The 27,599-nt window shown below is 45.5% G+C and overlaps 1 protein-coding gene across 7 annotated transcripts in view; it reads right to left on the bottom strand.

The window, feature by feature from the left end:
* BCAS3 (BCAS3 microtubule associated cell migration factor) overlaps positions 1-27,599 on the bottom strand; it is a 301,210-nt gene that overhangs the window by 71,920 nt on the left and 201,691 nt on the right. Inside the window, exon 23 of one of the 7 annotated variants that reach the window (XM_042830116.1) lies at positions 21,088-21,227. The exons of the other annotated variants lie outside the window; for them this stretch is intronic. Coding sequence (XP_042686050.1) covers positions 21,202-21,227 — 26 coding nt within the window. The 3' untranslated portion in view covers positions 21,088-21,201. Of the gene's footprint in view, positions 1-21,087; positions 21,228-27,599 lie in introns of those variants that run through there. 7 annotated transcript variants of the gene reach the window in all.

The following is a 27,599-nucleotide window of genomic DNA, read 5'->3' as shown; positions in this document are numbered from 1 at the left end:
TGGAAGCAGAAGAGTCCAATCTCGCTCTGTGAGACGGCGCTGCCAGCTGCCACCAGCCAAAGCAAGCAAACAGGGAGTGCTGAGGGAGAGTGGGGAGCGGAAAGCAAAGCCCTGCGCTACCGCAGGCATCCAGCCGCCCTGCGCGATGGCTGGCGCTGGCTTGTGGTTACCTGCCCTGCTCCTTGTTGCACAACAGGAGACTCCAACAACTCCTAGCCACTGTGGCACCATGGTTTAGTATGCTATTAGGAACATAGTTTGCAGCCCACATAATAAACACTTTATCCAACTTCGTAAAACAAGCCCTAAGGCAAAATGAGTGTAAACATATGCACAAAACAACAGAGATGTGGACAAATAGTTGACAACGCAAGTATCGAAATTTGCCAAGTGTCATTCTGAAAAGCCCATGACTTTCTAAAACAAGCTATGCTTTTTATCTTTGGTTTACCAAAGATTATACGCAGCAGCTAATATAGTATCAAAGCTTAAACCTCAAGTCACTGCAATCTCCTATCCATCAAAACATTTCCCATGGTTTTATTAGCACTAACAATGAAGTCAATGGGAGAAGAATCTGGCCAAAGCACAAACAGATCTCACACGCCATATTTTGCACAAAATGAGCAAAAGACTCTTGTAAAGAAGACAGTAACACCTAGCTGAGAGCCACACACGTTGTCCGTATATTACCCCCGCCTTCCTCCAGAGAAGACTGAAAAAAAGAAGGCAAAAAGAATATGCAATGCAGGAGGGCAAAACAAATCCATCCCTCCTTCACAGAAAAGCCAGAGATTAGATGGGCAGATAGAAATAGGCTGAAGCCCAGCATGTGTGCCACCAGTACCAAGTAGAGAGAAGCAAAACTTCTTTCCAGTGAAGGGCTGAGTTCTGAAAACCAGCTGGTGATTTGTCACCACAGCTCCCATTCCTGTCTTCTGAAACCAAATTTAAAAGCTCAAGAAGTGGTTTGGAGAGGACACAGTTAACTTTGCTGTTAAGCAGAAGGATGCACCAAATTTAACAGCACTGGGGAACCCATCCCATTTTCTCTCTGCTTCTTTACCTGACCTGTGACTTCCCAACAGCACTGATGACTAACAGCATTGTGGTGCCAAGCAGGAGGTACCTAAGCACACACTGACAGAGAAGTTGCTCTGCCCAACAGTGATCCAAAGAGAGAAGGGTTCAAACAAGCCCAGACTCTACTCCTCTGCTTCTCTCCATTTCTGCTCTAAGCCCAAGATCAATCACCAAATGTTTGCTGTCAGGACCTGGTCCCGGGCAAGCTGCTCTAGGTGGCCCTGCTTGAGCAGAGGCTGCACAGGTGGACCCACAGGTTCCAATGTTAGGCACAGTGATCACAAGGACACGCAATGTCAGCAGTGAACAGCAGGCAAGGACTAAGCTGAGCTGCTAATAATCTGATATCAAAAAAGTAGTAATCATCCTTCTCTCACTCCTAAAGATACAACAGAAAAATAACACCTAGGAAGCTTAAATGATAAAGCTTTATTTTTGTACAATGGGGGGTAAAAAGGTGAACCCACAAGCTAAAAGCAGAGTATTTGGAGCACTACCACTGTTCATGTCAAGGTATTTCTATACGCTGCAATTAACTTCTGATTTATTCATCTTGCCTTTTTATAATGTGGCTCTTCCTGAGATATAGGCCCCACTTTTCATCAATAGAAGAATGAATCATAATCTCTGGCTTTTAACTAGAGTTAACTCTCAAAGCAAAAGCTCTTCCCAGCAAAATCAGGTGTGTGAGGATCAGCTGTGCGAGTCCCAGCAAGTTACCTCTGCCACTGTTCTGCAATAAAGGGATTCCTCCTGCACTGTGGATCCCAAAGAAACATGGTGTGTAACACCAAGCTGCTGGAGATTCACACCTATTCGCAATGCCTCTGAGACACCAAACTCTTCCTTTTAAAGTCTTAACTGCAGCACAACATAGTAAAATGACTCCAAACCTGTTTGCGGTGTTTGTTCTTCCCTCCTGCACCCTTGGATGGCAGCATTCGGAACGCCGCAGGCTGACAACACCTTTTAAGAAGTTTATCTGAAACAAGCATTTCTCTTTCAATTAACAGCACTGGCACATATAGAAAGAGTAAATTCACGTCACATCATGGCCAGCTCACATCATGATCAGCTCCAGACACACCTAAAGGAGGCTGCAATGCCAGCGAGACGCAGCCTGTCCTACAGCAGAACGCAGCCTTTGGGAAGGAAGCAGCAGGAAATACAAATAAGATCTTGTATCACTACCCAGCTGCGTAGCCAACTGATAGCTCAATTTCCTTAGGAATATCCCTCCTGGATACGGCCTGAATTGAATCAGAAGATTTGTGTTCTTTTGTAATGACTTCAATGTTTGGTAGGTTTAATTCCCCTCCACGGAAGGGTGTGCGTATGTGTTATCAACACACATGAGTAAGTGTATTATATGCTTACGTAAAAGTGATTTAAACAACATTCATCACCTTTGGAATCGGTAATTCTTCAGCTCAACTTGGTTAGGTTCTCGGGAAGCTAAAGTTTGTCTCACACGTTGTGAAAACGCAGCGCAACAGCTGTGGACACTGGGAATCCCACAAACAAGTTTTAATTTCCACCACAGCCATGCAGCCATAAGTCTCCTGGACGCTGCTGCCTGGCAGTCCCAGCCCGCTGCGACTTCTGTGCTTGCATGTTTATAGTATCCATAGCCAGAAGCTGCTTGATGGAGCTTATACTTGTCTAATTACAGCTTAGCAATTATAAGCAGAAATCCAGAGTATAAAAATGAAACATTCTGGGTAGCTACAGAGTGCATCTTCTCAGCACGGAATCCAAGTCCTTCGAGTCCCCTCCGCTGTGCTCCAACGTCACAGATGGTGCCACGTTTTGGATGAGACCAATGCCACCAGCAGCAGGCTGCAGAACACCATCTTGTAATTCCAAACTTTATTTACAATTGTGACTGCACAGTTTATTCATAGCAAGAAGTGCTTTGAACTTCTAAATGGCCAGGCGGAACAAAATGGTGGAAGTTTCCCCTTTGAATTTGTCAGAGTTTACAGGCTGTCGGTTTAGAAATCGCGTTTCTTCGCTAGATGAAGAGGAGAGGCTGCCTGAGGACATTGTTTATTAAAGCCTTTTGTTCAATTTACAAATTGAAACAAATAATTGTGGAGACATTTGCAGCTATGGAAAAAACGTGTTTACAAAGTGGAATAAAATACAGACTAAATACATTTGGATTATACTAGATCAAAACATACGAGTTTCTAACATAGCATAAAAGAACGGTCACCACCACGAGGACAGAAGGCAAGGCGCCACTGAGTCATGCTTTGTGTAACCATCGGGGCACTTAAAAGACGCTGGAGCCGCACACCCAGCGCTCAGCATGCGAGGCTGCACAGCGGGCAGCCCTGCGTGTGCCCACCTGCTCCCATGGACCGCAGGGACCATTCTGCAGGGACCAAACCCCGGATTCCAGCTGCTGCTCCGCACGAATTGCTCAGGTTTTCTTGGGTTTGGTTCAGTCTTCTTATGAGGTTTTGCTGTAGGACCGCGCTCATAAAGGGCGCCGCCCCTCAACCCAGCTCACCTTCCCCTTCCATGAGTGTGTTCCCCTCAGCAGCACTGCATGGCAAGATTGCCATCGCTTGGATGGTGGTTCTGCCGTCTCACACAACTCAGCGGAGTTACTGTGTCCAGAATGCACTTCTCCAAGAACGTCACTGCTGTCTGAGCTGACATCCCAGCTCAACATCTTCAAAAATCACAGACTGCCTTGGCAGTAATTTCAGAAAGGACCTCGTATTTGGCACGGAACGAGGGGCAATTATATCAAGAAATCTAGAAGAGCCCCACCAAGGCAGTGGAATTATGTCAGTGGAAAAATGGCATGAGAGAGATGAAGTTCTGTTCCTAAATGTCAGCTCTGAAAGGCTTATGTAAACAACTATTTCCTACGACGTCTTAATTAATAGGTGATAGAATCAAGCTCTGTCTGTAACACTAACTGGAATTTCCAATAAAAGATATCTATCACCATTTAAAAAATATGAGGAACAGAACTAATCAACCACATTCTTCTGGTAGTTTACAAACCGAGTCCAAAGGAGAACAGCCATTACCGCAAACTGAACGCGATGACTGAGGAGAGCTTTTGTAGAGCAGGAGTATTTTCTTAACATCAGTAAAATATGTTAACTAATATTATATTTAGTTAGTTGAACTCCTCCAGGGATTAAAGGCCCGCTGTGCCTAACAAAACTTTGTATTGAAGCAGACCAGCAAATGTTATTTTAGTACAGAGTATTTGATAGCTAATCATGCTATAAAACCATAAAATAAAGTTGTGTTTATTGGTACAATTAATCCCTCCATAGCCCACAAAGCTACATAAGAAAACGGGGGGATGAGGGAGTTCGGCCTGCAGGGATTGGGTGAGAAATGGATTAACAGCAATGGGGAAAGGCTGGGACTCAAATGGTGGATGTGGAACTGTCATCTTTAACATTTTAAATTATTATTGTTCCAGTTGCAACCAAGAACACATCACCATCCAGGAGTGGGAGAGAAGGCAAACGCTTCACAAAGAAGGGAATTCGCTCCCAAGCAGAGCTGAAAGTGGGCTTAAAGATTTACGGTGGCCGGAGCAGCACGAGCACATGAGCACCCAGAGAGGTCACAGCACAGACGTGCACCACGCTGCCCCAGCTCAAATAAATACAGCCCTCAGATAACGCAAACTGAAAGCCATTCCCACCGCTTGCATTTGTTGAAATGTTTTCCAGCTAAGCATAACTTGGAGTAAAGCGCAAAACACTTTGTGATGGAAGAAACATGCTTGAAATGTAGCTAGCATGTTAATTGTGGTTAATACGTGGATCAAATCGGGAATGTAAGCAACACCAACACTCAGAGCCTCTGCAGTGACTTCCTATGTTCATTTTTACAGCTTTGGCATTAATAACCTCCAATTGCTTATGACTGCCAAAGGCTTCTCCTGCACTTCAAATACAGGTTATTCTATACTAATGGAGAGCAAATGCTTCGAAGTCAAGATGCCGTGTCTTCATCTTGGAACAAAAATAAGCACGTGGGGAAGATAAGCAGAAAACTGTGCAAGTTTTCACAAAGCGCAGTGTTACAGTGCTTTGCACCAGCACAACCAGCCAGGAGAAGCATAAAGAGGAGCACTGCAAATGCCTTCAGAAGGCCTTTGGGAATTACATCGTACACACTAACAGCCATAAACCTCCACTGATTTACATACTGACCCATGGACTGAGAATTGCTTGTGGTGTAACAGAGCATTGCTGCAGAGCCAGCAGTCCAGGGCTGAGTTGGGGGACACCTCCCAGGCCTCGACCCTCCCTGCCTCGTGGCTCTTATGTAGATTTTGCAGCAGAAGTGATTTGTGTTTCTGATGGTAATTAACCACAAATAAATAATTCTCTCATATGTAAGGAGTGCTGATGTCAAAAAGGAGGAACTGATGATAAACAACATATAATGTGTTTTTTTATTCTTTATCTTCAACTCCAAACTGGATTAAACACAAGCAAGTTCTGCTGGCCCCACCTCCTGTTCCCAAATGGGCTTTGAGATCTCTGCTTTCTGTTCCCACAGCAGATCAGAGTGCTCTGTAAGCACAAAACGGAAGGCACACAGCCCCTGTGCCCCAACCTGCAGGTTAGAAACCAGAGGTGGTGGCAATGACACCCACCTGCCCAAAGGAAGGCCACAGCAGGAATGGCCATGGTCCTGGGAGCTGCTGCTCCTATTGGCCTGCGGATGCAGCAGTGCCAGAGACAGTTAATATGTAGGAAGAACTGGTACACAGTGATTATTCTAAAACAAATGGTGTAATGGAACCATTGCATTATTTCGAAAGATAAAAAAAAGAAAATGAACTTGTGGGATGGAAATAAACACAACTTTTTAAATGAACCTAATAACATGAAAGTAATGAGTTTGGAAAACAGATGTGGACAAAGAAAAGAAAAGGCTACAGTACACTCCGTGCAATCTGGGAAGGAATGATAAAAAAAATTTACAAGCTGTTTCGAGTCCCGAATCAAAAGGGTAATCAAGGCAGGCTGAGCTGTGAGTGGGAAGGGTACAGCACCCTGCAGCAGAGACTAAGCAGAACACCTCGCCCTCCTTTGCTGTACGGCGAGGCTTTCCTGCAGTGCTGGAGCTCCAGCCTAATCCTGGCAGCCACCAGCTCACACTGTGTGCTGTAAGGCCTCACCAGCCCTTCTTTTCCCTGCACTGGTTTGATCTTTTGCCTTCTACTAAAGCAGCCAACTGCTCGTGTACTTCTGTCACAGAGAAACGCTGGGGCAAGAGGTGAAAGAGAAAGGGAAAAAAATCAAATCAAAAGGTAATGTAATAGCCTAAAGAAAGATACCTCATTACAAGGCAAGTACACACACAGATTGTTTCCATGATGCCCAGTTGCCTCTCCTGTTAATCGTGATTTATGGTAACATCGATGCAAGAGACCCATCGGTTAGCAAAACCATGTTACTCTGTACAAAGTGGCTTCTCAAAATGGCACTGTGAGAAAGCTCTCCTCTGCAGTTGTTTTACTTTGCCTCTGAAAGCTTTCAAATTGAACTGCTAAAGTTCAGCCAGCATCTAATTTTAACCGTGAGTTCCAGGAGAGAGCAAAGCTGGTGGGAAGATTACAGAGTTCCTTGAAGCTCTGACCTACAACAGGAAGAGAGTTGTCAGCCTTCATGTCTCTCACTCCAAATCCCAAGGGAAACAACACTGGCAGAATGTTTTATAACACGTTCCCACTGTAAAAATCTGTATTTGAGAAATATGATGCTTGCTCACTCCTTCTCCTAGACCTTTGGTGTGTCAGTAAAAACAGATGACCTTAAATGAGTAATTTTAGTTTTGCCTTTGCACTGCAGTTGGGACACTCACGGTTGACGGGGGTTTGTTTATGGAATCACAGGGAACTGATACTACACAAGAGCAACCCGTGGACCCACACCTTTAAAATACCAGCAAGGAGCTGGCAACTTGTAGCAGGGTAATAACACCTTTCTTTCTTCCTGCCTTCTGAGGTGAACTGCACAACTTGAGAGATACCCACACAGAAGGCTGCAGTCTGTGATTGTCATAAGGAAGGCTTCTGTCAAAGGGCCAAAAAGCAGCATCTGTTAAAAAGCTCAGGAAAGAGAAATTAAAAACAAAGTAATTGGGCTATGATATGTCAGCTAGTGAAATCAGATACGTTTTCCCTCCCAGTCACGCATTTCACCAGCGCAGTGCTACAGCCCAGGCCCACCAATACCATGGGTCTGAAGGATCAGGATTCAGGTGTTGCGAAACAGCACAAAGCAAAACCAGAAAACCACTGAGAAACCAAACATACTCCCATTCTGCCAGTGGAGAACTTCTTTCCTGACAGTAATGAAGGTGTGGTGACAAATAGCCAATAACAGGACCGGATATGAATAATAAATACTGGGAAACTGTTATTCCAGTAATGGGACTTCAAGTGCAGGGACAGCTGAAGGAATTCAGTCACCCTGGAAACTGGAGCAACTTAAAAATTTTTTTTCCTCTCGTTTTCACTTCTCAGCACTTCGGACCCTGGGAACAATCCCTGGAGCCCCAGATGAAGTGCAGTGGGGAGCAGCAGTGCCTACCTGCAGCTGGGAGCAGCAGTGCCTACCTGCAGCTGGGAGCAGCCCCAGTCCCCACAGCTGACAGGCACGAGGATGAGAACGGTGCCACAAGCCACCCCCACTCCTCCCCAGGGTTCGTTTTAATGTTGTGGACTCTCTAGCCTCAAACCAGCAGGGCAAGGCCTCACAAGGCTTCTGCAATGCCTAACAGCTTTGTGGCTCAGTGCTGGCTCGGCAGTTGGTACGCATGCACGGCCACGGGGTGAGCAAGGACGAGAGCAGCTTCCTGAACTTCCTCCTCCATTCCTTCGGATAATGAAAAACAGAAACACCATTCTGGGACTCAGAGGCGTTCCGAATGATCTAACAGTTGTTACAGATCTCATGTTATCTGCTGCTGACCCGAAATTGAGACGTCTGTTAGTCGGGGATGATGATTTTTGCGCTCATGAATAATTAGTTTTTGCTGGTTTAAGGAAAAAAAAAACTTATCTCCTAATCAGAATCTAAATGAAAAATAGCTAAAAGCTATTCCCTAACATCTGCCAGCATAGATAGATTTACAAATAAAAATGAAGAGGTATAGTCTCATCTCAGGGAATTACGTGTTCAAATCCTCACGTATGGAGATGAGAATGTAAGTGTTAACATTCAGAGTCCCCTGCTGCATAGCCCAGGCATTAGGATGGCTTAATGAGTCACTGTCTGAAACCAACAGCAAGCTGAAGTTCCTCTCTCACATACACACACGCACACATTTAATTTTGTGTATAATTACTCAGTTCTGAGTAACGAGAATTTATTAGTTTTTTCCCATCAAACGCACAAGTTGCTAATGCACAACATGTTGGGATTACACGATGCTCCTTCCGAAGAAGGCTGCAGTCATCAGCTACCAAGTGTTAAACGTAACCATTCCTTTTATTCCCCTCGACACTGTGTGAAAATATTTTTGAAGTGAACTTAGTGGCAGATTTTTCGAACCAGAGGATCCAAACACGAGGGTGAGAGTGCAGCTCAATAGCCACGATTACAGCCTGTACAAATGATCAACATTTACTTACAAAGCGCGGCCAAAAGACAGCTCTATCTTAAGGGAGCAATTGAGGAGCAATAACTTTTGTTTTGTATTTAATACAAAATATACTGCTATAGCACTTCAGAAAAAATAAATAAAAAAATAAAAGCTTGTCTGCCATAGTGTCCAACTCAGCTCCTGATGGGTTTCATAGGCAGCTGGCTGCAACATAAAGAGCAGGAAACGTGGGCAACAAAACACTGAAGAATGACACCGTGTGCTGGGTCAGGAGCGCACTAGTTCTGACCTTTTCCATATATAACATGGCTACAAGGAAAGACAAATGCACCCCCAGCAGTTAGGGGGTTCAGAGCAGAGCTGCTCCCGTATCACAGTGCTGAGTGCCCTGGACACCAGATCACTGATGTCAGGGAGCTGGGAAGGCGAAGTTGGCAGATCCACCTCCTGCACGCAGTTTGAGGCTTTGTTTGAGAATGCGGTTTGTCCCTAAGCCGGTACGCCTTAGAGAAACCTTGTACTTGTTGCTAGGATTAATTAAGTATGCTGCTTTCCCTCATTAGTGTTGCAAAACGGCACCACGATGACAGAGGAAATACATGGGGATGAGGAGCATTCACACGGCCATGCTCAGCGGGGGACCGACAGCAGCCCACGGGCTCAGCAGGGCCCCACCAGCGCCTGTGGGGAGCAGGAGCCGCCGGCACCTCGCTGGGACATCGCAGCCACAGAGCTGCGTGCACGAGCATCGCGTGGCTCCCGATCCCGATGGGGAGTGCAGTGACAAGGCCACCGCTCCATCTGCCCCACAGCCCCTGCGTGTCCAACACGGGCAGCACCCAGAGCCCCCAGCTCCTGCACTGAAGCACAGCGGGCTCGGCCCAGCAGCAAGGCCCTGCTGCAGCAGCAGCCCGGCTACCAGCGGCGAGCGGCCGCCCCATTCCCATGCCTCTTTTATTTACCCACTTCTATTTTAGATCGCAGCCCGTTCCCTGGCCCTCCCTGGAGCCCCGGGTTATGTGAACGCGCGGGTGCCAAGCGGGGAGGCGTGGCGCGGCCGTGACATCTCCTGACGTACTGTGTGGTCAAGGAGCCGGGGCTGGGGGGCCTGAACGAGGGCCAAGCCTTGCACTTCAGCTTCCTGACCTGGCAGCCATTCAGAGGGACCCTGCTAAGTGCTATTTCCTAAATACACTAGCTTTTCATAACAATCTTACCACATTGCTTTCCTTTACAAGCTCTCTTAAAAGAGAACTGGACTCCTTCTGGTTAATCTACACAGACTGCATTTGGAAGCCATCAGAAACTGAACTCTAAACAAAACGTTATTAATGTGTTGTAATCTGCCCTCAATGTTCCAGATGAAAAGAAAATGTTTTATAGTTTTGGAGTATACATTTTAATTGCCTTTTAAGAGTGCATATACTTTTAGTGCTCTCTGTTATAAAACTGCAGTATCTGTTTCTTGATAACTGTTGAATGATCTCAGCTATTTTTATTAGGTTTTCTCCCCCACTCCGGTCCCCTTCCTTAAGCTACCACCACTGTAAGGCTTTTTCAGACCCTTTCTGATACTGGGCTGGCAAACGGTTTGAGCCTAAGATAAACTCCATTATAAACAACTTCTTTACAACATCCCCTCACCGTAAAAACACTTGGATCCAGAAAATTAGTTCTCTAAATGAACTTAGAATCCTGCTACTTTTGGTAACAGCCTGATCCAAGTAAAGGCTGAACCGAGTCCTGCCCTCCCCAGCTCACTCTCATCGCCACTGGGAGATCCTGGCTCAGGGACACAACCCAGCAGGGCCAGGGCCGTGCCCCCATGTGGCCAAAGCCCCACGCACAGATCCCCAGCGGTGGGACCTGACGGGGTCCTGGGCCTCCAAGCTGCCATGGGGAGGTGTGGGGGGCAGGGAGTGGGTCTGGGTGTCAGCACAGCCCTGCCGCCAGGCACTGAGGTCTCTGAGGGACCACAGAACCACCTGGCACACTTTCCAAGTGTCCCTTATTAGGAAAGTACTTGATAAAAATAAACGCAAATCCAAGGTCATAGAACCAAATGCGGGTTTTGTTGGTCATAAAGCTGCAGTTTCAACAAATGATGGGAACCATTAAAGATGCTGTTTCAGGAAAAATCAGGCATCTGGACATGACTTACTGCATTTGTACCAACAACGTGCTGCAGAGGGGCAGGGCTCGGTAGCCACTTCCAGATACGTGCACCTGGAAAGACCCGAGCCTGCTCCCCCAGTATTCCACTCCTATACACCTTCAGCATCAGTCTCAGGACAATTAACTTTCTCAATCCCCAACATCAACCAACTCTTCGTGTTACGTGTCTGATACCTCCCCAGCACCTTTCTGACATGCAAGATGCTATTACTTGATACAAGGCAGGCTGGATATTTCTCGGCTGGAACTCTATGCAGTGCTTGGAGCACATCCACTTCTCCAAGTTTCCTTCTTATGCAATTAAAATATTTTAAATGGCAAAGCCCCTCTCTCATGTTGGACCGGGATTCACAAACTGCATGTAAACTGCAGTTTATCGTTGTTCTCTGAGTTCTTTTTATCTCCAAAATTATCAGCGCTTGTAATTTTTTATGTTGTTTTTAAAAATATTTTTCAGTATGCAGATGTGCTTGTGAAGATTAATGGACTGGGAACGCTGAAATCTTGTATTAATCAACTACAGAGAAGGCAACTGCTAAGCAAAATTTTCCACAGTGCTGCACACATGAGTTTAACCGGCAGCAGCACGGGCTGCACAGAGAACATCCCTCATCTCGGAGGACTCCTGAGCTGCTTTAATGCAGGTTTTGCAGAGATACATCTCATGCACGACTGGCTGCCGTGTCCTACCTGAACACTAAGCAAGTCTCACCACCAGCACACAGCCTCCCGTTCACCACTCACTGAGCCAGCTGGGTTTTGGGCATGGTGCAGGCAGGAGCCACGCAGCAGAGCCAGCAGTGCCAGCAGTGCCAGCAGAGCCAGCAGGGCTGTGCCCCCCACCAGCTGAGCATTGCCACCCCCCCCAGCAGTGCTTCAATGCTCATGAGGTGTGATGAGGAGCTCGCTGTCTGCAGCACGATGACGCAGACAGACCCCACCCCAAACAATGAATGAAATTCAGCCTGTGTGCGTGCATACATTTAATTAACAACTATGTTAACTGCACCAATTTTGTTACTAATTGGATCCGTTTAAACCTGCTACATGAGAGTAACTTGGCAGGCAAAAATGTTACCTTAATTACAAAAAGAAATGGTTTCTTGATTTAAGTAATTCCACCAATTAAGTAATTCTGCCATGTGTGAAGCAAACCCTACCTTTGCCATTTGTGTGTTTCTGACTCATTTTCAGCACTGTGCTGCTCCTCACTTCTGCTGCACACAAAATCCACCACCATTACTCACTGCAGTCATTTCTGAGGGTAGGTCTATTCACGCTGGTTGAAATAACTGAATGGAAGTGATGGAAAAAGTTCCGTGAAAGGGTCCTGATAAAAGGAACACTTATTGAAGCTTTCAGACGCTGCTTTTGGTACAAACCTCTGAGGTTTGCGAAGCCTGATTACAGTTTAAAGACTAGCAAGTCTTGCCTCAAACATCTGTACTTGGACTGACTACAGAAGACACAACTTCACTCCAGAAGCACAAATATTCAAATAGCTCTGCATCTGCCAAAACCAGGCAGGGTTGGGCATCTCACAAGCAAACCTTGCTTTCACTGGTCACGTTACACAGTGTGGGCAATGACAAAGCTACAATGGGCTCTTCTCGCCAGCAGGTAATAACAAGGTCAGCTGAAACCACTCCAAGGAGTGAATTAATAAAAAGGCAAAGAAAATATTTCCAAATTTTTGTTTCCTGTAACAGATGGAAATTATATAATTATTTTAAAAACTAAAACAAAACAAAACAACAAACTATTCTTGACAAGCTGCACATTAATACTGATTGAGCACTTCCTATAGGCAGCACCGATTCTCCAGCGTTCTCTTCTGGAAAGAAATTACAGAGCTCCATGCGAAGCAAAGGAAAGCAGAGATTACGCAGTGATCTGTGCATCACACGGCTCCATGGCAAGGTTCTCACTGCTGCCACGTCCATCACACAAGATTTCATGGAAAACTGTGGACGTCAAATAACGTTCCACCTCTTGTTACTATCAAGAGGCCATCTCAATGTATAATGCTGACCTCAGGCAGAAGCAGATAAGACACAAAGCACTGCAGTCTGTAAAAGAGCACTGCTTGGGAAATAACCTTTTGAGCCACTGGAAAAATCCCGAGTTCAACCAACTTTATTTCCAGGACAAAAGCAATGTGATTTTTCCCATCAGAAATCAGATGAAGTCAATTAAGATCTGCCAGTGATGGCAATTCTTAGCTTGTGGCATAAATAGCATCTCCATCTGATAGCTATCTAAAGAAATGCTGCTGAGGAGCTCTTCTCACCTCGACTCATACACCGTGAACTTTCTTTTCTTTCTCTGCTATTTAATCTGAACTGTTTTAAGGTTAAGGTGAATATTAATTCAAAATAAGACCACAATGTAAGAAAGCAGAATCAGGTGGGAACTATAAATCAGAAAGAGCCCTGTGACGGCAGCTGGCTCTGCCCTGCCTCCTCTCTCCAAACCTTCCAAGATCCTACCACACCAATGAGGAGGGAAAAGAGATTAATTACATAAGGCCACAGATGAGAAAAATGGAGATGGAATAACTTCTGAATACAATGTTGGCTATGCTAAACGTGATCCAAGACAGCTCTTAATCAGTGATTTAAAAAATACTTGAAAAGCAAGGCTGCTGGAGTGAAACAGGCTCATGCAGAGATAGGATGTTACTCTCATTTATCCGCAGATCATTCCTGCTGACTTCTTTCTGGCAGCTGAAAATACATTCAGACTATCTGAGGACAGGTTCCAAAATTTAAGATCCCCTCTGTCAACAGCTAGGTGATCATCTCGTCTGCAATACCTAGATGGATCAGCTAGCCTTCCTTTTTTGTTTTAGTATCAATGATGTTTTCTTGATGACTATTCCAGGTACTACAGATATTTGTGTACAGGCTGTAAACCTGGGTCTCTTAAATCAGGAAAGCACTATTTCAATCATCTCACTATGGCGTGAGTCTTTCCAATGCAGAAAAAAAAAAACAAAAAACAGAAGGGCAGCAGAAGTAATAAATAAGGATTCCTGGCCAGAAACCAAATGCTGTCATGTAGAAGACTAACTGGGGTATCCCTACTTCTCACCAACAGCACGGCTAAGATCTAAGCGAAAGGCAGATCACTGGGAGAGCAAGGAGCAACAAGCAGGCTTCTCACAACTGGGAGAAGAAGCCCTTCATAAACACAGAAGGTAAAACCTCCAAAAGAGACAAAATTCAAACATTTGCCCTCAGAATCTGGGCTTCTGCTCCTCTTTCACTGCTACCTCCTGCAGGCTCAGAGCTTCCCAATGCCAGGAGTCTGAGGGCAAGCACTGCTGCTTCAAGTCTGGGCACTCAGGCACCCGCTGACCCAGCCCAGCTCTGCGGGGCCCGCAGCACAGCAGCGCTCCTTTTGAATACTGCCATGTTTTCAAAGGTCATGTTGTAAAGTCGCTAGATTAAAATAGTAATAGAACAGTAAACATTAACTCACAGTTTTTCCTTAGGTCTTTCTTATTTCCAGTTGGTATCATTTCTCCCAGACTGAGTTGCAGCTTTTGAATCTGCAAGTTTATCTTGATTAAAAATCTTAACTTCTCAATTTTCAGCATAAGGAAACTCATGTCCCTCCATTCAGAAATACCTGCTCCTTGCTCTCCTAACTCCCACGTATTCTGACCGCAGCAATCACGGATTACCCATGTTATTGTCACTGCAAAAGCATTCTGAAACATGGTCAAGCAGTCACAGTGCAGGGAACACTTCTCCTGACTCACTGTCCTGGCACGGCCTGGTGCACATCATGCAGCTGGTGGGATCCTGCAAACACACCGAGTCATCTGATGGCTCAAGCTTCCACCACTTTTACCCAGCAAGAGTTTGCACAGAATGCAAACACAAAATGCTGTCTTTAAAGAGAAACTGAGACCCAGCTTTGTGCAAAAAAACCACTGGGAGATCTGGACAGCCGTACATTGGCCCTGCAGACACTGCTTTGCTCCTGGTTAAAGATAAGGATGCTTTGTTTCATTTTGGAAGGAACTTTCATTTTCTGATTGTCAACCAGATCTCTGTATTACATGACCAGAAAGCCAAAGTTCAGTTTTGTGAGTATTTTATCAAAACCAATCTACCTCTGGAAGACGAGGAAGGAAAAAGAAGCTTGGAATGGCTTTAACTGAAATTCAATTTCTATGAGCACATGCCATGCCACCCAACCCGGCCACAGGGAACGGCCGTGGGGAGAGGCAACCCTGGAGGCTCAAGGGGATGTCAGGGAAAAGTTTGCTGATGGTGTGAAGCCAATGCAAGGCAGCTCTCCAGCTCCTCTGCAAGGTGAAAATCGCCACGGACCATCCAGATCCTACATGGGCAGAGGCGTTTTTCACAGTGACAGGCAATTCAGGAAAGGAAATGCAAATAAAACCCAGCAATACTGTCAAAAAGCAACAAGATAAAGGAGATCAAGTAACAAATTGCTTGTTGCATTCTTGTTTTTTATCTGAGAGAAATGCTGGAGGATAACAAATGTCCCCTGTAAGTGTCACAGTGCGCATCTGCGTGCCGGCAGAGAGCCTTGAGGCTGCCCCACGACCTACGGAGCACAGGGAGAACTCTTTCATTGTGTCTGTTGGCCTGGAACAGGATGTCTAAGCAGAAACTGCAATATTTGGCACATAGTTTGCTGTATTCAAAGAGTTAAGCTATGTCCTATAAAGATAAAAATCTCCACTTTTATTATTTTGTAAGGCTGCCTAACAAATGAGGATCCAGCTGTAATTGTAACATTCCAAGCTGTGAAGGCGCCAAGTTTTACTAACTATAATTTAACTGGTCCAGTTGATGCAGTCCAAATTCTTGTTTGGATAATCAACCTTTGTTTAAATATGTACAAAAAAAAGAGCACAGGCCAGCACTAGCCTCTGGGCATGTCATGTGAGCTTATTACCCCGAAGCTTGCAGTAGCAGACACTCATGCACAAGAGGAGGATTATTTTGCTAGTATTACTGTTACGGTAACGTATAATCAGACCTTCTTCCCCCTGCTCCCCCACCCCTTTTCTCCTCTTTTTTTCCCCCTCCACAATTCACAAGTCTTCTTTCCAAGTTCAAATAAAGTTTAAAGGTGAAAAGGTCGAGAAAGTTTCATGACTGGCTGTTGAAAGAGGGAGAAATAAGCAGGGTCTCCAAGTTTGCGTACATTAAAAGCTCAACAATTTCATATTTTGCTGCAATTCATAACTGTACAAATCCCTTTTGTTCAATCTGTTTGGACTCAAATTAAACACTTGTTAATAATTTATAACTTAATATAATTAGAAAATAACACTAACTGTCAAGCAACTATATTCAATGCATAAAGCAACTTGAGTGGCTTATTAGCTTATTTGTCAGAGCAACAATTTCTATATATTTCAGCTCATTTCTACTGGGAGGAGCAGTTAGGGAGCCACCCAGCTTGCTTGGAAATCATTTATCCACCAGCTGGGAGCAATTCCCAAATTGCTGCACCTCACCCACATCCAAGTGATGCTGGCTCACTTCAAAAGCAGCTTAAGGGTGACTTTGGGAGGTGCCTGAGCAGGAGGCAGCAGGGATGGCCGAAGCACAGGCAAAAAATGCATCTCAGAGCAGAACACTGCACATTGTTTGCTATAAATTCTGTGTCTGAATAGAAGAGAATCAGTGCTTGGCCAACAAGCTGGCAGTCAAAAAGAGCCACTAAGAGCAGAAAATTCTTCATTCGTCAGATGCTGGCAATGCGCCTTGGCTCGGTAAAGCGCCGTGGCCAGGCATGGGGGCACGTGCTGAAGGTGCTGCCTTCCTCACAGCTAAACACAAACAGGAAATGCTGTCTGCTGCTGCTTGCCTTTGTTTTGTGCTTTCTCTGAGGAGTAAAACCAAATTCTAAAATATTACAGGCTGTAGTTCTACTGGAAAGCAGAGCGTGCCTGCCAATGCTGGGCACTTTGGGTACTTCCATCAAGTATCAAAATATCAGAATAGTCTCCACATCTTACGTGACCCCTAAGTCATTAATATTATTGAAGAAATCTACAACATTCAGGTGGGACAAAGCAATTTCAACTGTGAATACTGAGCTAGAACCCCAACTGATCCACGTAATCTCCCTACCATCGTCTCAACATTCACCAGATGCAGAATCAAGTCCAGCTGAGATAAAAGTTGCCTTTTAAACGTTCATTATAACTGATAAGCTAACAGCCATGACCCTCTGACACTGAAGATCACTTTTATCTTTTCTTAATTGCTTTTCTCTACCTGTGAGTATCCATGCCAATCCCACTGTCAGAAAACATCAGATTTAAGTATAAAAAACAAGGAAGTTCAGATTAAAGATTAGTATGTGGTCTCAATTCAACTGAGTTTGTTCAGATCCTGAGCACACAACGTACACTGACTTGAAGTCAGCAGAGCCAGAACAACTTCTGTTAGTTAGGGGTGCGCTCACTTGTTTTCATCTCCTTATCTGATTTCATTTCTAATTTACTTACTGAACAGGTCTCCTGTATTTTCCTTCCTTTCAACTCCTTCTCTTCCTCCTTCTGGTTTCTTCTGTTTAACTCCTGTCATCTGAAGGCTGCTCACGTCTGATCACAGAGCAGCCACATCCCCCACCCAAAGTCTCAACTACCTGGATGGAAGAGCCCTTCTAAATCAGCAGGGTATTTTTTAGAGTTGTTTGTCACAGACGTGTGCTTCTAATAGCAATAATACGTTTTGGGGTTAATTTTACTAAGAATCTAGCAGCTCAATAAAGAAGGGAGGAAACTTTCCTGAAGTGCCATTTGGTAGAAAGGTATTTGATCAATCATCCCCCATACTAGAAAGCACAGATTTTCAGGACATTTCAAAATCCTCTGCCAGTAATCAAGTAGGACATGCAAGGAAAGGAGAGAAACATAGACTTAATACAATGGAACTGCTGAGGATTAAATTTTAACACCAGCAAAGCCACACACAAAAAGAATGAATTCAAGAGTGGGAAGATTAAAGCCGCATGTAGTCAGCTGGGATTGGAACGCGAGGGATGGAAACTTTCTGGACAACACACAGTTTAAGTTCTAGGTAGGATGTACTATGATTAAATATTCTTAACATTTTTGAGTACAGAGCTTTTTTCCTACTGGCTACTGTAGCACAAAAGTCTCCTCTTGCAAACATATAACTACTAAAAAAGGGCAGGTAAAAGCCATTTAGGTTTCCAGCAAAGGCATATAAAAGCAAAACAGCTAATGGACATCCAGAGCAGTGAAATCATTTCTGCAAAACCCATTAGTTACTGAAAGTTGTGCAGGGCTCGGTTTTACAGTAAAACCTGTAAAAACTCAGTATCCAGTTTCTCTATTGGGACACCGAGGTGCGAAGATCCAAATGACGCTGGCACTGGATGTGTATATTTGAACCTTTTGAACTCCATCTGCCCTTCATAAATTACTTTACCACCAGGCTTTAACACGTTTCTAGCCTACTGTGCTGCAAAAATAAAGACTCATTAAAATAGCTGCAAATGCAACTAACTTCATCACGCTTCCAGTGGAATTTGCTCAAAAAGATGCACCGCTCCATCCACGCTGCAGAAGGGGAAAGCAGCTTCCTGCTCCTCTGCTGAAATAACATCTGCCTTCTCTAGTGAAAACAAAGCACCAGACCCCGCTCCCCAAACTCAAAACCACTTAAGCTGAACGAAAATTGCACCGCACAGAAAAAAAACACCGTTGCTCCTTTCCATCTGGAAACGCTGTCAAATGGGAGCAAATGCCACGAAACTCCTAACTGATACAAGAACACAATTCCGCATCTCGCGTGCTCGGCACCAACTAGCAGCAGTGCCCTGCTCAGTGCAGGGAAAAGCACCAGAGGTGATGACAGAGCCAGAGGAGCAGCACCCAGCTCCAGCTCCAGCACTGCCCTGAGGTGAGGAGCTGCTCTGCTACTTTCCAGGTGCTGCTTTGCCACGCAGCAGGGAGAGCAGCGCCCAAACTGCTCTGCAAAGCTGTGCCTCGGCCCAATACTTTCCTGTCACTGCATCTGTAATAGTTGCATTTTGAAACACACGCAGCTCATGGATCTCTACCTAAAACCTGGTGCTGGGTACTTGGCAAGCACACGAGCAGGCAGCCTTCCCCCGGCAAGCTGACAGCGTTGCAGGGAGCTGCAGACAAGCAGGCAGCCCAGCTGCGGGAGCGTGGCGCGAGCTTCCTGCTGCTGGACACAGCACACAGTGAGCAGATTCCTCATCGTTATTTCTGAGACTGTCAGCATGTTTGTAGACAGTCAATCATAGGGATTTAGGAGAAAAACGATGACTTTATTTGAAGTCCGGGAAGGACAGGAAGGCTGGCTCGCAAATGAGACGCTGCATTGTCATAAGCAAAACAATCTGCAAAAAAGATGTTGCATTCCCCTACACCTCTCCTGCCTCAGAGACAGCTCAGCATTCAGAGCCGGGCGCCTGCCAAGTCCTCTGCACAGAACTCTCCAGCTCCAGCTCCTGCTCTGTGATCAGAAGGATCACCCCATCCTGCCTGTGCTGCGGGTTTCTCCCCTAAAAATGAGGGAACTGCCCATCTTCCTCTTAGCAGAAAGCTGAGGAATAATTAATGTCCCCGTGCGCTTCTGAGAGCTCACACATTACCATACCACTCTTCTCCTTGGACCAAGATGCTGCTGTGCTGTATCTGGACTTCACTCCCTTCCGAGCAGCAGAGGGGCCGTGGTGCTGTGCCTGGGTCACCTCGGGTCTCCTGCACTGAACGTGCCCTGGGGCTGGGTGAGCACAGCAACTCCAAAAGCAGAGCACATGCCCCTGGTGCATAACATGCTCTGACTCGCAGAACAACACAAAGGTACAAGAAAAAAGGATTGCTGATTATTTTTGGTAATGGATGGCTTTTAGAGAGACAGAACGCTTACGCATTTCTTTAAGCCCCAAACAGCAAGTGATTTTGGACAATGGGCTCGTGTGAAGTGCGACCTGCCTGTCAGAAAGGCTCAGAAGGAGTGCAGGGGCTGAGCTCTCTGTGCACGCTGAAGGCAGCCCAGCAAAACTGCCTGCACTGACACCAGTGGGGTCAGACTGCATCTGCGTGGGGCCACCACCTCTGCAGTGTGTGAGGAAAGGACCCAAAGGTTTGCAGCTCTTTATTCCCTTCCCCAAGCACGGTTGGTTCTGCTTCCCTTGCTCAAAAATCAGCTGTCCTTATTTAAGACCTCCCAGGTTTGCCAGCGAACCTCCAGAGGGTCCCTTTGGAAGGTGTTACACAGCTCAGTTCAGCTGGGGGAGGCAGATATAAAAACGTCCCGCCACCAGAAGGCTCGTCAGCATTTGTTTAAATATATTATCAAAATAAAGGTGGTTTCCAGTGATCCAAGTATCTCACAGTCATACATAGGATTTACAGTCATTGCACCTCAGGACAGGAAGTACCTGCATTTCTGATGCAAACCCAACAACAGACAAGGAACCCAAACCAAATCACAGCAACAACCCCCCCCAACCCCAACACACACAATTCAGCTGTTTCGGAAAGAAAATGTATGCGCAGCCACATCTCTACCCCTCAAAACTGGTCAGTTTTGGAGGCGCAAGCAGCATGGATAGGGAACATGGACTGATCTCAGCTCCAGGTTCAGCTGCTGGCACCTCCAGAGCAGCACAGATCAGCCCTGCCTGATGCCAGCGTTACGTCACATCGTTACATAATGGGTAGCAAAACGGTAATTTACAAGAAGGCAAATCCAGAGCTTCTTTCTTAGAAGCCAGTGATATTGTACAACGCATTATATAACGGTGCCATAAACAAACTGATTATGATTTTATCTTGTGTCATTTTTGTTTATATTTCGTTTCACTAGCTGGTCATCGTAGAGACAAGGAAAAATAGGCTGCTGGCGAAGTCCGAGCTCACACCAGCAGAGCTCAGGTTTTCAGATGAAACAAGAAGCTGATTACACATGCACCACGTATACCAGTCGCTAAGCGCTCCTGGATTGGAGGGATAAGATACTCTCTTTGCTTATTACTGCCTTCTTGATCCAAAGAGATTTAAGCAACTGTTTTCAATTAGATGTTTTTAAGCTAGTAAAACTCCATCCATAAAGACATATTTATAGAACAACTTAAAACTAGAAGAATTAAAATGACTACAAAACTGATGAATTCCATTCCCCCATCCCCCAGAATCATTTACTGACCATTAACGAGCAAAAAGCACTGCAATTTTAAGAATTAATCCACTGTCGCAAAATTAAATCAGATACACTAGTAGGGATAATGGCAAACTGGCGGCTCCAGCGTTGTCAGTTTACGGGTGATACAAGTTCAAGTTGTCTGTGCTAGTGGCCACTCTGTTGGAACAAACATGAACATAAAAGGTAACATTAAAAGTGCAGCAGCACCAACGGGAAGCAGTTCTGTCACGGAGGATGCAGGCTTGTGAAAAGCAGCACAGGGAAATATTGCACTGAATAAATTATTTGCCTGGTTCTGAGACCGCCAGACATCAGTGCATGGGAACAAAGGAAGATGAGGAGAGAAGAGCAAATGAGGGAAATGAAGTTCATTTCCCTTAAATTCCTGAACACAAGTCCAGCGGTGCGGCTTTGCCACACGACTGCTTTCGTCTCCGCCAACCTATGATGAATACTCCGAGATTTACAGAAACAAAACAGAGCCTCGAGAGTTTTCATCTGACAGCTGCTTAAACAAAATTTGCCTAAAAACCTCAGCAGCACGAACCTCGGTACCTGCAGGAGGAGCTCCCTTCTGCTCCAGGCCTGGGGAGCGGCGAAGGGGCAGCGCCAGCTGAGCGCACACCCAGCACCCGTGTTCTGCAGCCCCAGGCCTGGCCCTGCCTGCTGAGATGCCATCTCAGGTGGGCTCATCGTGTGCTTCTGACAGGCATCTGCACCGGCCACCTCCTGAATGAATGCGGCTCTGACTACCAGTTGTTTTTGACCTTTCAAAAAGAACTGTGTTTTCATGCTTAGAAACAAGATTGAAAACTGGGTGCTTTTGTTAGTGGGGAACTCAGCAATACCAGGCCCAACGCCTTGAGTTCATACACGTGTTGTTCTGCACGGCAGAGCTCCTGTAAGAAAAAGTTACAGAATGAATCCAAAAGCAAAGTTCCATACAATTATATCCAAATTGGCAGAGTGAGACCATAAAACAGAGGAGAACATAAAAGCAAGTGAAATTACACGAACAGTGAAGCACTGAACAATTCTGCCTAAGGCGCAATGCTAATACAAGAGCAGCTTCAAAGCAGCAACCGAACCACCAGCAGTGACAAACAACGTGCATAATAACAGCCTCAGAGCAGCACTTGCTTCATCCCCGAGCTGAGAGCAAAGCCCTCAGACACGAGCATGGAGGGCTGGGAAAGAGAGGGGAGCACGGAGCGGGGGCACTTTGTCACACTGACACCGGGCACTGCGCCCTTATGGAGTGCAGCCACGCTGAGGGAAGGCTGCTACATGGTGTGTAGGCAACACTGCTTGCTCACCTAGCGCTGAAAACAAAGCTTCAAATGAGCTGTGGGATACATACTGCTAACTGTGTAGTTGCAAACAGGAGGTGGGGCATCTTAGAAATTGCTGTTTCAATACACTCTTCTAGAATTTAAAGCAGATAATCCCCAAGCTGTTGTTATCTGTTATTGATCGTAAGTTAACTTACACCCTTTTTCTTTATTTTATACACTGAAGAAAGTATATAAGCCAAATTACAGCATTTTGGCTAGTGATTTCTTTAAATAAACAGGGCTGAGACATTGCGCAAAGGGAATCCCACCCCATCAGGGTGTCTTTCTTTGTTAATTATTATATGTAACAAATCTCTTTGCCAGTAAGATGACTCAGGGAAAAACCCTGTAGAAGGCGTGTGCTACTGACAAATTATTTTTATTAATTAAGTTAGAGAAACAACCCCAGGGGAACAGTGTTTGGTGCTGGAAGGCACAGCGACGTGAAGTCGGAGCTCCCTGCTGCCTTGGCCTCCAGGATGCGATTCCAGGAACAGGGGGTTATCTGTCCCTTAACAGAAGGATTTGGTCCTCTGAACAGCTGCTTCAGACTTAATAAAACATCATAAAAGCCACTGCCTTTACTGCATTAAAACCTGAAATAATGGGTATTAAGGAGAAGTAGCTTTTATAATACACTGGTATTTAAGTGCTTTGGCTTGGGGTCGGGTTTGCTGAATGCAGAGTAGACAGAAGAATACAGTGAAGAAAGGCATTTATTTACAGCAATTTTAATAGACCTCGGGACCTTCCTTTTTCAGTTCCAGCAGCTGAGAAGTTCAGGTTCTGCTTTGCACTGAGGATGTCAGACTGAGCCCGTTTAGCAGAGCCAGCAGATGGACATCCCACCCGTGCACCCCATGCACAGAGCATCAGCAGCACCTCCCCTGCCTGCCCTGTGCTGCAAGAGGAAACAGCCTGCAAGGTGGGGTTTGGTGCTGCCCACTTCTTCCTTTAAACATGCAGTAGATGGAGCAATACATAAGATTTTCATTATACTCTGCAACTGCCTCGTGTAAGCCAGAATCCTCTTTGAACAGCAACACTTATTACTCCAATTCCTGCTTCTGGCCTGGCTCCTCCCGTGGCCCTGGGCTCCCTTCCTGCTCGTCCACTCACCTGCACAGGTTTCTGTCGCTTCTTTTTGAACCCAAACTCATTTTCCTTTTATGGCAAGCTCTGAAATACTTTAGATATGTGCATGCAATGAAAGACAGCTGACACCCGCAGCTGGGTGTGCTTTTTCATGCAGTGTTAGTTACTTTTGTTAAAGAGGACAGAAATAAAACAGGAAGATGGGTATTTTTCTTACAGCCTAGTTTTCAAGTGTATATATTTTGGGTAAAATTTTCTTTTCATGACACAGAATATGCACTTTTGGGGACTGTAATATCCCTCAGATGTTTTCCACCAAGAATGCAAAAAGAAACACTTTTTCATAAGAACTCATGGAAACTGGTAAAACGAAGACACAAGCCCTCATTGAAAAGCTATAATTTTTTAATTCAATTTACATGTCAGTGGATCTTTTGAGCTTCGTCTGTATGTTTTTCATAACGTACATTTGCAGTGCTCTTTCCCATGGGCATCAAGCTCTGCTTCTAAACTGGGAGTCCTCGACACGAAGTGTGATAAAGGCTACATTATAGTCATATTAAGCAAAACAGGGAGGAGAAAGCTTCTCACAGCCCAAAGAAAGCCGTGCGCAGAGCCTCATTTCTGGTAACAAGCAGAGCAGAGCAGCCGGCCAGCTAGAAACTGCTGCTATCGTATCAATGCTTTGTCCTGAGAAATAGTGCGTGGTTTTATTCCTTTTCTTCTTGCTTTCTGCTAGAAAAAAGAAGGTTTCTTCAAAACGATTAACTCTTGAGCTGCAGTATCACTGGGAACATGTTGTAAGTAAGAAGCAGAGCAGAAAGCTGCGTGCTGCGCACCATGAGCAGCCGGCAGGACACAGCGGGGCTCCCCGAGCTGCTGCCCTCTCGCTGCCTTCGCATCCATGCTGTCAGCCCTCGCAGCTCACACGAAGGATGCAGGAACTTGCTTAACTCGCACGGTCTGCACGGTGCCCGGCCCAAATGAGAAGTGCTTGTCGACAGTGCTGCAGCCACACAAACAAGCGGCAGCTGGATGGGAAAAGGAGGGCATGTCAGCTCAGAGCGGCAGAAAAGGTTTTTCACGGCAGCTATTTGCAACCCTCCAAGGAGATACAGAGGCTGCCCATTAAAACCCTGTTAAAACACTTCTGATGTTGTCAGCAGTGGAGAGCTGAAATAGCACAGTGATCACTGAGATGCTATCTGCCTCAAGCAGTTCAGTGCTACTGTCAATAGTATGAGCAAGAAGGTACAAGATGAGCAACAACCTAATTCCTACATCAAAATTTCATAAACTCCCTGAGCTGGTAAACACTGGAGACGTGGGCAAGCACAGGACAGTCAAGAAATCATCCAGAAAGGATGACCTTTGGTCTGGAATCCATCCTGAAAGCTTCGAACCTTTCAGTTAATTTACACGTGGAAAGCGTTGCTGTGATAACGGCTCCCCATGCGCTCAGGGACAAGCCTGCATGTCCAAAGCCCGACAACAAAGCCCAGCAAAGCTTTTCGGTATAAAAACATCCCAATGCCCCATCCGTAGCCATGCTGTTCCTTCCCACTTCTCTGCTTGCATTTTGGAGAGCACTGACTCACTGCCATCCCTTGGGGTGCTTCTTGCAAATCCAATCCTGCTGAGCAGACACTGTGCCACCCCTCCTCCAGGAGCGCTGACGCTGCACACCCCGAGCAGGGTCACTTACTGCCCTGCACTCCTGAGCACTGAGCGCAGTGAGTAATGGCTGCAGAAACAGGGCCAAGGTGGACGGTTATTTATAATACGGTAGCCCATGAGTAAGTGTTTAGCTATGAATTTACTGCTCTGGCTACGATTTCATGAGAAAACAAACACAGCCAGCTTTCAGTTTTCCAGTTTTAAAAGCTCTACACCCACGAAAAATGAGTAATAATAATTTGGGAAGGATTGGTGTAGCTATTTATAAAGCAACCATGACAGAACTCATGTGCATCCCAGCTAAATGCAAGATAATCTTGGATGCTTTTGTTCCTTAGTCCTCAGAATTGCGATGGAACTTGGTGAAACTCCGAGACCGATCATCTTAAACCAGGATCAGATGCTTCCCCCTCTTTATGCAATAAATATTCACCGCAGAGAGCCAAAAGACAGAGCGCGCTGGAAATGAAGCAAAGAATCAGACCATCATCTGTTCAGCAGTCCTGTTCAGAGGTCAGAATATCCGTCTGCTTTGTAACATGAAGAGCCAGTACTCGCTGTCTCAAAGAACGAGTTTCTGCCAAGCGTACTCCAGATTTGCATACAGATCCTCATACATAGGAATGATTTTAAATTATTTCTACCAGCCCAGATGGAGGCAAAGGTTATTTCTAGAAACACATTACCTTCACTCAAAGCGGTAATAATATATCTGGGCATAAAAATCCAACCAGGCAACCAAAGGGCAGGATGACCAAGCTCACCACTCTCTCAATTTCCTCCCCAGATCCGCACCACCACCCAGCGCAGCCTGCAGCGCTACAGCGTTTCTTCTGATCCCCACCCTGCAGGCCGTGACTTACTGGTGCAAATGTGCATTCTGCTCAGGACCTGCTCACCCACTGCACCCTGGATGGTACGACACAGCAAGAGACTGCAGCTTGCCATTGTGTGCCTGAAGGCCAGCCTTTCACCCCACAAGGACACACGGCTCACATTCACTTGTGAAAGAAGCAGACACTTGGAAAAAGGAAGAAACAATAATTCAACAGGACTGTAATTCACTTTTCAATTGCAAACACAGAAGGGATGAGTTCTTGCAAAATCTTTAAAACCAGCTGCTGGTTTTACTATGTGTTGTGTTGGCAGTTTGGAGCTCCAAGGGGTGTATTTTCACCTTGATTTACAAAGAGTTATACATGCAACTCCGCTCTTCAATTTTCCCATAGGGAGTCTGTGTTGGCTGCACTACTCAGTGCTGCTGAACTCCTGCAGCTGGCCTTACCCCCCTTGGTAGACAGAGCTGAGTTCAGGGAGAGCATCTGAAAAGCCTAATGAGGCACTTCTGCAAATCTTAAGCATCCTGTACATTCTCACAGGCCTTTATGACTTAGAAAGATGTATTTTCCTCCTCCTTACATAAAGATAACTGAAGAACAATTCAGAGTTATGACAGCCTTATTTTCCCATGTCTCCTGAGCCTGAAGTTAAATACCTGCTTTTGCACAACCTTTTCTCTTCTTGTATGAGCCAAACACTGGGGTACCATGCAACCAGAGCACAAAGAAGAGGACGACAACAACTTGAGATGAGTGTAACTTCTACAAGAGTCGCATACCCTTACAACCCAGACAGTCAATAACCCGGCACAAATTAACTCCGGCAAATAATAGGTGTGTTGACCCTAAATTCATGAGGCAATAAAACCTTCCAGCAGCCCGTTGCTTTAAAACACTCAGGCACTTCATGAAGACAATATAGTTTTTGTTTGTGAGCAAGAAGATCATTAATTAGGAAAGCTTTTAAAAAAATTTTTAGTATCATTAGCGAGAAGTAATAGCAAAATAAATTGACTTTCAACATTTGACACCAAGTTTGAAAAAAAGAAAGGCATGAACACCCCAAAGGTGCTCAAACAGCGTGTGGCAGGAGGACTGCGCTGCACAGACCTCCATAACCACAGAGCAAAATTAAACTGCCTCCCTTTCTTGTTTCATTTTGCGTTTGAGACGCATTGCTGTGAATGCAGATCTGCCGTATGGCGGAGTCACAGCAACACAGGAACCAACGGGGTTCATCTCTTCAGCTCCACAACAATGAAAACAGCCCACAAAGCAGCAATCCGTTCTTCCAAATCGGTGCTCCTTCCCAGAGCCGTGCCACAACAGCACAGCTCAGGTGAAGCTGCTGTTCTGTCCTCTGCCAGGCTCTGCTCTGAATTCCTGTGTCTTTCAGGAAAACCCATTTTCTTATGATTTTAAGAGTCTGTTCAAAAATGGCAGCTTTTGAAATCACCCTGCATGAAAAAAGTGGCCTAAGATATTTGATGGCTTCTGAAGAAAACTCCCCCTTGCCTTTCTTTGGAATGCTTGCTAAAAGACACCGTAATTAGCCTGCCAAAAAATCATTACATGCTAAGGAG

This window comes from Centrocercus urophasianus, unplaced genomic scaffold (genome assembly GCF_019232065.1).
Source record: "Centrocercus urophasianus isolate 14NV4802_14NV808 unplaced genomic scaffold, USGS_Curo_1.0 seq_33, whole genome shotgun sequence".
Classification (NCBI taxonomy): domain Eukaryota; kingdom Metazoa; phylum Chordata; class Aves; order Galliformes; family Phasianidae; genus Centrocercus; species Centrocercus urophasianus.
The sequence above is the reverse complement of the archived record's forward strand: the minus strand, read 5'-3'. Positions and strand labels throughout refer to the sequence as shown.